Source organism: Haliotis cracherodii, unplaced genomic scaffold (genome assembly GCF_022045235.1).
Source record: "Haliotis cracherodii isolate W230 unplaced genomic scaffold, xgHalCrac1.p SCAF_15, whole genome shotgun sequence".
Taxonomy (NCBI): domain Eukaryota; kingdom Metazoa; phylum Mollusca; class Gastropoda; order Lepetellida; family Haliotidae; genus Haliotis; species Haliotis cracherodii.
The window spans coordinates 14,651,332-14,664,044 of NW_027266270.1; the positions used below are offsets into that span (position 1 = coordinate 14,651,332).

Consider the following 12,713-nt stretch of genomic DNA (forward strand, 5'->3'; position numbering starts at 1 on the left):
TTAGTGAGTCTACAATTTGTTCCGAAATAAAAAAAGCTCGCAAATCACCTGACTATTTACACAAATAGGAAAGTGAATTTCTTTGGCTGAGACAAACATCGTCAAACGATGGCATAGTTATATTTTGTAGGGCATGTGAAAAGGCTGGAATGTCCAACACTTTCACAAGAGGGCGTAAGACATACCAGCGAAATGCTCTTGTCAGACGGGGCGGTCGGGTAGCCTAGTGGTTAAAGCGTTCGCTCGTCACGCCGAAGATCCGGGTTCGATTCCCGACATGGGTACAATGTGTGAAGCCCATTTCTGGTGTCCCCCGTCGTGATATTGCTGGAGTATTGCCAAAAGCGGCGTAAAACCATACTCACTCACTCACTCTTGTCAGTCACAGTGTTTTGGCTGATCATAGACTTGCAATTAGTTCACAAACATTACAAAACCATGTTGAAAAACAGGCTGATCAAGAATCGTCCTGCAAGATGGGTAATATGAGTGATAACTTTACAAAAAACTCTTGGACGCTGATAAATTTCGGGGTAGAATTGGTCTTCAGCAACCCATGCTTGCCGTAAAAGGCCACTGTGCTTGTCGTAAAAGGCGACTAACGGGATCGGGTGGTCAGGCTCGCTGACTTGTTTGATACATGTCATCACCAATTGCGCGGATCGATGATCATGATGTCAATCACTGGATTGTCTGGTCCAGACTCGAGTGCGGCGTTCAACAAAGAACAAACCATGACACTCGTGATCGTCCTTCATGTTAACCATAACATAAACCTTCATCCATGATTTCCAGTTGACGGAGGCGTCAGCGCTTGGGGTGCGTGGGGCACATTGGCATGTTCACAGACTTGCGGCACCACAGCAACAGGAACCAGGACACGAACCCGAACCTGCACCAACCCTGCTCCAGCTTACGGAGGAGCGGACTGTTCGGAGACTCTCTCCAGCACGACCAGTGAGAACTGTGGTTTCTCTTCGTGTCCAGGTATGTTTCTTTGTTTGTTATTTAACATCGGATTCAGCTTTATTCAGGTTTCTGTAATAAATCTGGAGTCTGAACCTCGACTATCCAGTGATTGATATCATGATTTTGTTTATTAGTTTGTTGTGAAACGCCGCACTCAGCAATATTTTAGCTCTATGACGGCGGTCTGTGTAAATTATCGGGTCTGGACCAGAGAATCCAGTGATGGACATCATGAGCATCGATCCACGCAATTTGAATACGATGACATGTATCAACCAAGTCAGCAAGCTTGACCACCCGATCCCGTTATTCGCCTTTTACCGCAATTTTGGGTTGCTGAAGACCTATTCTACCCCGGAATCTTCACGGGTACATGATTCACGCAATTCGGATCTCTGTCCATATCTGCTGGAGCATCTTTCGAAGTTCCTTGAGTGTCTGTGGAACACGTGGTTGACGTCGATCCATCTCATCCCACTTGTGGTCGATTGGTGAGAGATCAGGGGAGCGAGCCGGCCAGGGGATGACATTCACGTTGTTTTGTCGAAGAGAATACTGAACAAGTCGGGCAATATGAGGCCGGGCGTTGTCATGTTGAAATGTAATGCTTGGGCCATGACACGGTAAAACAACAGGGCCGATGATCTCGTCGCGGTAGCGCTGTCCATTGAGATTTCCCTCTACCATTTTCAATCGGGTCCTCTGTCTTGCTGTAATACCACCCGATACCATAACGCTGCAGCCCCCGAACGGATCTTCTTCCATTACACAATGATTGACGTAACGTTCACCTCGACGTCGGTACACTCGAATCCGTCAATCGCTCTGGCTGAGGTGACTCGTCAGTGAATAGAACTTGTCCCCACTGCATGGCCGTCCAGCGTAGACGCTGTCTGCACCACTGTAGACGTGCTTGACGGTGGTTTCCTGTCAAAATGGAACGTCTGGTGGGTCTTCTGGCGACATCCCTGCACATCTGAGGCGAAGACGTACGGTTTGTGAAGATATTCATCGAAGGCCAGGGATGCTTCTTGCAGTCACTGTTGCTGGCTGGAATCGATTTCGTTGGTGTGTTGTTCGAATCCAGTTGTCTTGTCGATTATTGGTTACGCGTGGCCTGCCACTCTGAGGATGGTCTCTGACTGCATGGTTTCTGTCGACGTTACATTGTCGATCCTGCTTCTAGCATACCAATGGCTCGCAGACGCTCATTTTGGGCCAGGCGTGGCATTTCGTAATGTTGAATAATTGCGTAATTTTGTTGTTTTTCTGAGTGGTTGTCAGCACGATGCTAAACAATGAATATGGAATCCTGTTAACGCACATGTTTTTATACCCATTCTTGCGTAGTGAAATGCATGTGGCTTGCATAAAAGTATTCTTTTCTGTGATTGACATCATGAGCATCGATTCACACACTGGGATACGATGACATGCATCATCCAAGTCAGCGTGCCTTACCACCCGATCACGCTAGTCGCCTCTTACGACAAGCATAGGCGCCTTTTACTGCAAACAAATTATATCTTTCATTATACCTGGGGTAATCTGTTTTTACACACTAAAAAACCCAGGTTGCTCTAGAATATCAAATGGTGGTCTTCATCAAGTGAAATCAAACAAATGATCCATATCAAGCTCACATTAATAAGATCTTATCTCAAATAAATATTATCTGTTCAAATATAAAGTCTTTGCTTTTCTGGAATATTGATTTCCCATGGAATGCATCCTTTTCTGTAGCAGTTTCATTATTGTGACTTGATTCCATACATGTGTACTACATTATTGAAAACCCAACTATACTTGTTTGAAAAATACACTAAAATATTGGTGTCACAAAAACTTTTGTTGTTGGGTATATTTACATAAATGTTATGCTTGATTTAAAAAGGTCCTATTTTAACGTTAAAGCCACTAAGATACGATACATTTCAGTGAACGGCGGTATCAGCAGCTGGGGTTCATGGATTGGGTCATGCTCACAAACCTGTGGCCCAACTCTGACAGTGACCAAAACCCGGACTCGAACCTGTACGAACCCCACTCCGTCTAATGGTGGATCTGACTGCCCCGAAAGTCGTACACAAACATCTAACGTCAACTGTGGTCTGCCCTCTTGCACTTGTAGGTAGACAACCTGTACTCGTTAGTTCCAACATTTTTTTTTGAAGTATAACTACATTTAAATGAAACATCAAAGCAGGATCCATGTGTTTTAGTGAAGCTTTCAATAAACGTTGATTTCCCGACAGTTTAGAAACCAAAAATACAACATCAGACATAAGGGACCGAATATTTAACTTTCTGTTGGGTGGGTGGTTGATGTGTTATTATTACGGGCATAATTAATACCTTTCGGTCAACCTCTCTAAAAGTACTTCTCATTCCTAAATTGGGGAAGTCAAAAAAAAAGGTACCCATCTCATTTTTCAGACATCCGTGAAGATTCCGGGGTAGAATAGGTCTTCAGCAACCCATGCCTGCCGGAAAAATCGATATGCTTATCGTAAAAGGCGACTAACGGGATCGGGTGGTCAGGCTCGCTGACTTGGTTGATGCATGCCATCGATCCCAATAACGTGGATCGATGCTCATGATGTCAATCACTGGATTGTCTGGTTCAGACTCGATTATTTCCAATTGGTTGGTTGGTTGGTTGGTTTGTTTGTTTGTTAACGCCGCTCGATTATTTCCAGACCGCCGTCATATAGCTGTAATAATGCTGAGTGCGGCGTTAAACAACAAACCTACTAACCGACAACATCGTGGATGTTCTGTCAACAAAACGTTTGCTGGCTTGTTATTTAACGCCGCACTCAGCAATATATATTCCAGCTCTTTGACGGCTGTCTGTAAAATAACCGAGTCTGGACCAGACAATCCTGTGATTGATATCATGAGTATCGATTTACACACTGGCATACGATGACATATGCATCAACCAAGTCAGGGTGCCTGACCACCCGATCCCGTTAGTCGCCTCTTACGACAAGCATAGGCGCCTTTAACTGCAAACAAATTATTTCTTTCATTATACCTGGGGTAATCTGTTTTTACACTAAAAAACCGAGGTTGCTCCAGAATATCAAATGGTCGGTCTTCAACAAGTCAAATCAAACAAATGATCCATGATCAAGCTCACATTAATAATCTCTTCTATATATTATCTCAAATAAATAATATCTGTTCAAATATAAAGTCTTTGCTTTTCTTGTATATTGATTATCGTATTTTCAGCACCTACACCACATTTTGGAACTTGCAGCTCCACTTGTTCTGGGACGAACATGGTCTGCAACAACGGTTATTGTGTGTGCAGCATAATGTACGTCAAGCGTGGCAGCAGTTGTGTCCAGGGTAAGTATTTATTGCTAATAAGGGCTAAGACATGTGACTGATAAGAACCTAAGTGAGCAACTCAGTGGGGATTACTGATAAGAACCTAAGTGAGCAACTCAGTGGGGATTCCGAAACAAAGCAGATCCAAGCCCATTGTCTCAGGAATCCACTAATTTAGGATAGAGTGTGTGTACAGTTGCAATGTGTGAACTTTGATTGTGCATTTAGTGTTAAACGCCGCACTCAGCAATCTATTGATTGCAACTATAAAACGGCGGTCTGTATATAATCGAGTCTGGACCAGACAATCCAGTGATTGACATCGTAAGCATCGATCAACGCAACTGGGAGACAATGACATGCATCAACCAAGTCACCGAGCCTGACCACCCGATCCCGTTAGTCGCCTCCTACACAGCAAGCATGGGTTGCTGAGGACCTATTCCAGCCCGAATCTTCACGGGTCGCAGTATATGAACTGATTCAAACTGATAGTAATTGCTCCCAAAAGGTGCTGTTTTGCCTGGCTCAAATACATTCAAACTTGTAATATTTGTTATAAAGAGCAGATATTCACGCTGATTGAGCACGATGACGAGCATCAAGCAAGTCCAACAGTTAGATCCCCCTGATCCTGATGTGTCGGCTGTGCTCCAATTACAATGACCTCTGTAATAACGACTTTATTCATGCCTCTCACATGAAATGATTTTCTTCACATTTCAGATTGCAGCGGATCGGGATATGGATCAGGCTTCACCATCTTTCACGATAAAGTCCTGAATGGTTACAACGACAGGACCATCTCTTCCATTCAAACAATTGACGCGTGTGTCAGTCTGTGCCAGGCGGAATCGGGTTTTACTTGTATTACCGCGGACTATCAGCATCAGTCAAAGACTTGTTACTTGAGCAAATCAGCTTGGTATGATGTACCAGCGAGCTCGGCTGTCAGTAGCACCACGTATCACCAGATAATTCGTAATTGTGCTTAAAAGTCGGAAAGGAGAGGTCACTTGTAGCATGTCGAATCATTTTGTGTACCCATGCTTGCCGTAAGAGGCGACTAACAGGATCGGGTGGTCAGGCTCGCTGACTTGGTTGATAATTGTCATCGATCCCAATTGCGTGGATCGATGCTCATGATATCAATCACTGGATTGTCTGGTCCAGACTCGATTATTTACAGTCCGCCGTCATATAGCTGGATTATTGCTGAGTGCGGCGTTAAACAACAAACCAACCAAGAGAACAATTACGGCGATGCCAGAAAAAAATATTGCTTTTGCAAGTTCGTGACTTTGAGGTTAAGCAGATTTCAGGTAGATCAAGTAAGATGCCCTTACACAACTCTACATTATCAGAAGCTAACGGGATCGGGTGGTCAGGCTCGTCTCGCTGACTTGGATTGTGCATGTCATCGTATCCGAATCGTGTGGATGGATGCTCATGATGATATCAGTCACTGGATTGTCTGGTCCAGACTCTATTAATTACAGACCGCCGTCATATAATGTTTATTAAGCCGGCGCACAACTTCACTCACCGTTAAAGGCGACTAGTGAGTTAGTGAGTTAAAATTAAACGTCGCATCGGCAATATTTCAGCCATATAGCGACGAGACCAAGCTAATATATACACAATTTAGTTATTTATGCAATGTCATATTTAAAAACAATTGATGACAATTGATGGACAGAGCCTTTAATAATGTCAGTCGCTATAATAGCATCACACCAAATTATAAAACAAGCACTTAATTATTCACATACATTTTTAAAAATTTATTATACAGACCAATTTCTTTCAAGTAATTTATGATGAGATGCCCGCTGACACGGTAAAAGAGATCTTTTAGAATTACACTTTGATAATGTGAATCCCTTGCGAATGCAAAGTCCACACAGTCAAGCAATGGTGAACCTTTCATCACAAGGGATACACTTAGGAGGTTCGTCCTCATCTGTCTTAAGCAGATATTCGTGTGTAAACCGACTGTGGCCAATACGACACCGTCGTAAAACGACCTCGTGTCATGTATTGACTGACAACCCTAGTTGGTATGACCGATTATGGTTTCAATTCGTGTAGTTTATTGCTTCCTACTTAAGTGTCCCACCTCTTGTGCATGAGATCCCGAGTTTAAGATTTGATGGTTGGTTTGAAATCACTGTACGGGATAAAGAGTAGAGACAACGGTTTGTCAAGAGCTGCTTTAGCTGCAGTATCGGCTTTTGAGTTACCTGTTATGCATACATGACTTGGTAACCAGCAAAAGACGATGTCACATTGGCCAGTAGAAAGATCATTATAAAGTTTTAAAATGTCAAGGATTATAGGATGATTTGAGGTACTTTTAAGTGCTTGGTTCTGATGTTTGATATAGGTCAAAGCTGTTAAGATAGCTTTGGCCTCAGCAGTAAAAATTAAACTAGTATCAGGTATTCTTGAGGAGACAGTTCTGGATTCAATGACGGTGGCACTTGCAACCATCCTTGGACCCGTTTGTAAACATGGACCTGTGAGAATTATATTTGGAGCGTAATTGGTTATATATGATTGTTGATATACCAAAAGGATTGGTATCCGACTTTTTTAGATTGGTTAGAGTGAGGTCTACTTCTGGCTTCACCATCTGCCAGGGAGGAGAAGACAGAAGACGGTGAGATGAAATAATATTCAAATCCAATATAGCTATAGTGATTTGAAGTTGAAGTTGAATTCTGGTGGAACCAGGTTTGATAGATTTTGAAACAGGTTTTCATGTTGAGGGTGGAACACACAATTGTGCAATTCAGTGATATATTGCAGTGAAAGTTAAATGCGGCGCAGTTCGAGTGAAGGTTCATCGGCCTCCATATACAAACTGTCAACGGGAGAGGTCCTAAAAGCTCCAAGACCATAGACAATGGAACCATGGTCCAGTTTGGAGCGTATAAACGATCTGTACCAGTGAAGGAGGGTGGTCTGATCCCCCTCCCCACTCGGAACTTTTAACAAGCCGAGAGCCTTCAGGCACTTTACTTTGCCTTGAGATATTTAATGTGTGATAAGAATGTGAAATGACGGTCAAGTATGAGGCCCAGGAATTTGGTCTCCTCTACTACCTTGATAGGAGTACCATCTTAAAATAAATCTGGATCCTTGTGAGGTTTGTATTTACGACAGTTTGATTTGAATTTAGAAAATTTGAAGCCGTTTTCGTTGGCCCATTTTTGAATTTTGTTAAGACAGAGCTGTAGCTGTCTTTCTATTGTATTCATATTCTTACCACGACAAGAAATATTGAAATCTTCACAAAAAGTGAACCATCAACGCTTTTCTTTAATACTTTAGTGAGACTATTAATTTTGATGCTGAAAAGGGTAACTGACAGTATGCTGCCTTGAGGGACGCCCTGGTCTTGATCAGACAGGGTAGAGCCCACTCGTACTTGAAATTGTCTGTTGTTTAAAAATTGAGATATGAACTGAGGTAATCTGCCCCTCAATCCAAATTCATGCAAATCTTTTAAAATACCATATGTTTCCATGTTGTATCAAATGTTTTCTCTAGATCGAAATAGATTGATAAAGTATGTTGTTTGTTGACAATGGAATTTTTAATAAACGATTCTAAACGCACCAAATGGTCAATGGTACTTCTGTTTTTTCGAAAACCACACTGAATGTCACTGAGGAATTTATTGGTCTCCAGGTACCAGACTAATCGATTGTTGACCATTCGCTCCATATGCTTGCCGTAAAAGGCGACTATGCTTGTCGTAAAAGGCGACTATAACGGGATCGGGTGGTCACGCTCCCTTACTTGGTTGATGCATGTCATTGATCCCAACTGCGTGGGACCCGTGAAGATTCCGGGGTAAAATAGGTCTTCAGCAACCCATGCTTGCCGTAAAAGGCGACTAACGGGATCGGGTGGTCAGGCTTGCTGACTTGGTTGATGTATGTCATCGATCCCAATTGCGTGGATCCAGGCTTATGATATTAATCACTGGATTGTCTGGTCCAGACACGATCATTTACAGACCGCCGTCATTTAGCTGGAATATAGCTGGGTGCGGCGTTAAACATCAAACCAACCAACCAACATCGAATATGATATTAGTATTTTTATCAACATTTAAAAATTTCATCAAAACAATGGGCATTTATTATGGTTCACAGTCTATACAGAACCACATCTTCTTGTATTTGGACCCGTAGAAATCTGGGGTAGAATAGAATAGGTCGCGCAATTCGGATTGATGACATGCATCAACCAAGTCGCCGATCCCGTTAGTCGCCTCTTACGACAAGCATGGGTTCCTGAAGACCTAGTCTACCCGGATCTTCACGGGTGTCTTTTTTTCAACTCATCACCCAAATGAGGCCCATGTTTGTCCTTTTCTACTGTACTCTTAAATTTTCAAAAGCATCGATCTCCACCTGTAAATTTGTGTTGACAACAAACAATTGCATCGAGAAATTGAAAGAGTGAGTGTGATGATGAGGCAAGGTTTAATGCCATTACCAATATATCAGAGCAATCAGTGCTTAACGTTGAATGAAAGGTTTACCACACGGTGTGAATTAGAAAGCAATGGGACGATTCCCTTGCCCTTAACCAAGTATTTCCCCATCCTCGTAATATATTGTACAAACGTATCTACTTTTGTCGCCTTGATACTTTACTGACAAATTTTGAATAAAATTGATATCCATCCACGAAGTGTCATTCTTCCTCCATGATCAAACAGAGATACTCATCACCAGCTTTAAGATATGAAAACTAACGTATCTTAACACGTACACTAACGTCTACAAACGTTGGACAGCACAGTTTCTCCCTCCTGCATTTGCTTTTTGATTCTTTAACGCCACACTAAGCAATATCCCAGCCATATGTCATTGTCGGTCATTGAGAGTATGGATCGAACAACCCTGGGATGCTATGCTGCACTGCATTTAACATCTGAAACCCCAAGCTGAGTGTTCCATTCACATTCATTTTATAGAGTTTAAATATACAGTTGACGATGCTCTACATCGAAAACCTACCCATGAAGATTCGGGTCAGAATAGGTCTTCAGCAACCCATGCTTGCCGTAAAAGGTGACTATGCTTGTCGTAAGAGGCGACTAACGGGATCGGGTTGTCAGGCTCGCTGACTTGGTTGATGCATGGCATCGATCCCCATTGCGTGGATCGATGCTAATGATATTAATCACTGGATTGTCTGGTCCAGACTCGATTATTTACAGACCGCCGTCATATAGCTGGAATATTGCTGAGTGCGGCGTTAAATAACAAACCAAACCAAACCTTGAAAGTTGAATGGTCAGTCTGGGTTCCTTGGCTATGAACCATTTCTTTACCGGGGGAGGGGAACGTTACATCCGTGCTTGAAATCGGCGGCTGGGGCTCCATATTAGCCTTTTCCTTGGATGGATTCGAAAATATTTGAAATCGGTGTATGTACATGCTATTCATATAACCTTTATCAATATATATCTATTTAACGTCGTCACTTCAAGCGTCTGTTTATTCACATTTAACACAATCAACGTTTATGGCAATGGCATTCCTCTTTCTATTTACTTTCAACATTATTCATACACAGGTTCATTGTGAACATAATGTTAAGCTTTCAAACCTTGTAAGTTTTCACCGTATCATCTGTTCCCCAGTAACAGTGCCATTCCGTCTTGGTCTTCACTTCTTTGTACACTTGGGAACCCGTAATTACAGACAGTTCCCTACCCGGTGTGAAAGGAATGTCATTTATCAGCACTCAAACATAATGAGTTAGTTATTACTTTTGTTTTGGTAATTATGTATTGTATTGATTTATATGTATACTTATGCTGTCCGTTTACCTTTTTATACATTGTTTTCAGCCGCTTGGACTGACTCCCCGTCCTGGCCTTGGCATCCGTTTTGTAGACAATGGGGATTTGGCCTGTGTGATGAACTTTGCAGGTTGCATCCTGCCCCTTGACTTGCTGACCTGGGTTTTTTTATCCCCCGCCACGAAGTGGAAGGGGGATATAGAAATGGGTGCCGTCCGTCACATTTCGTTTCCGGAGCAGATCTTGAAAACCGTACTATATTTCTTCACCAAACTTGGCACGTAGATAGATCTAGTGGTGTTCTGGTGCCTCTTGATAATTCAGGATTGTTAAAAAAAAATATTTTTGGAGTTTCCATGGCAACGACTTTGATTTAGGCTAAAAATGGCGGTAGTCCTCGTTTCCGGAGCAGATCTTGAAAATCGTACCATATTTCTTCACCAAAACTGGCACATATATAGATCTAATGGTGAACTGGTGCCTTTTGATAGTTTGGGATTTAAAAAAAATTTTTTTTTTGAGTTTCCATGGCAACGACTTTGATTTAGGCTAAAAATGGCGGTAGTCCTCGTTTCCGGAGGAGATCTTGAAAATCGTACCATATTTCTTCACCAAACTTGGCACATAGACCTACTGTTGAACTGGTGCCTTTTGATAGTTTGGGATTTAAAAAAAATTTGTTTTTCGTTACCAAGCTTGGCACGTCATCTCACAGTATTGAATAAAATACCTTTCTTGTTGGTAAGTTCTGCATTGCTTGAGTGTATGTTCCTCCAAAAGTGTCATGGACACAGTTGTTGCATTCACTGACTAACTGCATACAGAAACACAACTCATTACACATACAACAGTGTAACTGATCTTAAACCTACTCAACTGTGTAAACAAGATATATTCTTGTCAACCATACTCTGTACTTCACTTGCTTGATAACGGTGTTAGAACCTACACCGAAACCATCGCTCCTAATTGTAATAAAGAAGTTTTTCGTCCATATGTCTCATCCTTACTCATTACAAATTCAGTAACACATTCTATCATTCACTGCAGATGGAAAAACAACACCAGTAATATTTTTTTTAAATGCAGCAATTAGGCCATTTACAAAAAGACCCAGTGAACATAGTTCACAGGAGCTAAAGCATTGCACACACCCAACATGTCATATTGGCGGGGGATGTGAGTATTTCATGCTTGTTTCTTTTCTTTTGGAATACGTACTGTAAATATATTGAACATATTACTGCTTTTACGACATGTATTGGTATAGGTATCATTATTTTCTTAGTAATTTGTTATTAGCATAATTCCCTTTTAAATTATTGTTGCTTCAATTCTTCATCGAATTTTCATAACAGTTTCATGATGTAATCAATTATATTTACCTCTTCTCCTGAATCGCTAATATTGCCCATCATTCACTTTCACAAAGCTGGTGTCTACTATCTTTTCATTGTGGGTTGTTTAGAATTACGGAACCAATGACATGCGTTTACGTGGCATATCATTGTGTCTTTCTAAGTACAATTAATACTGTTTTTACATAACAACTTTAATTTATGTTAATCTATCCCTTACTATATGGTTTTCTTTCTTTCATTTTCAGGTTTTTTTCCCGATTTTCATCGTCCGTGTTCAGTCGCTGACGAAGTGCGCACACATTGCAGGGAAAACAGTGGCTTGCTGGTGGCAGCGTGACCTTTGCCACTTTTTACTCCTTTTAGTTCCCGTTATGGCTGTCTTTTATAAAAGTCTTTTAGCATGTCGGGTATGTATATTTGTGAATATCTACCTCTTGAACGATGTGTGTTTTTTCCTTATTTTCATGGATGGTTAAAGTCAGTCGATGGGGTAACGCAAATGCGGTATTTTTGAGGTCCACTCACAAAACCGAAAACGTTCTCGGTTAGCCCAATTTTATAGCCCGTTTCGTAGGTTTCCCTAACCTGTTTATTTGCCCACATAACGCGTTCTGACATTTCACGTACAAAAGTCCGTTCCTCATCTCACCGACAATATTCCCATACTTCATGGAATAGGGCCCAATTTGCAGTACTTGCAAGCGACGAGATTGGAGAGAGGTTCCCCGATCTCAACGATCCCTCGCCCTTCCTTCCATCCATCATGATCTCTGCTTGCGTATTTGCCGAGTTTGATGTTTCGAAAAAGAGGACAGTCGTCGTCCTTGCAAGGATCGCCAAAGCAAACATGGCCAGCTTCGTAGTTGTGGTCGATGAACACGTTTGATTTTAATATTTTGGTGTGATTACCGGTCTTTTTCTTTTTGAATCGACCACAGCTGTCTCTGTCAGTTGCCATGATTGTTTACAATAAGGGGCTTAAGTCTTACTCGGTATTAGTGAGTGAGTGAGTGAGTGAGTTAAACTTTTAAGTCACATTGGCAATATTTCAGCCATGTCGTGACTAGCTATAGTTAAACATGATGCATATATTGAAATTTATATAAAAACCTGCCAACGAAGGACAGTAAAATAACAAGTCATATCACCGAAATATATTTTAAAACTAGTATGGAATCTTAAAATTGATAGCAGCAACTGAAGTTAGATCA

At 41.6% G+C, this 12,713-nt stretch overlaps 1 protein-coding gene across 1 annotated transcript in view; it reads left to right on the top strand.

Moving 5' to 3' along the window:
• Positions 1-12,713, top strand: part of LOC139461844 (coadhesin-like) — a 74,457-nt gene that overhangs the window by 17,013 nt on the left and 44,731 nt on the right. The window contains exons 3-4 of the mRNA XM_071243322.1: positions 796-987; positions 2,908-3,096. Coding sequence (XP_071099423.1) covers positions 796-987; positions 2,908-3,096 — 381 coding nt within the window. The remainder of the gene's footprint in view (positions 1-795; positions 988-2,907; positions 3,097-12,713) is intronic.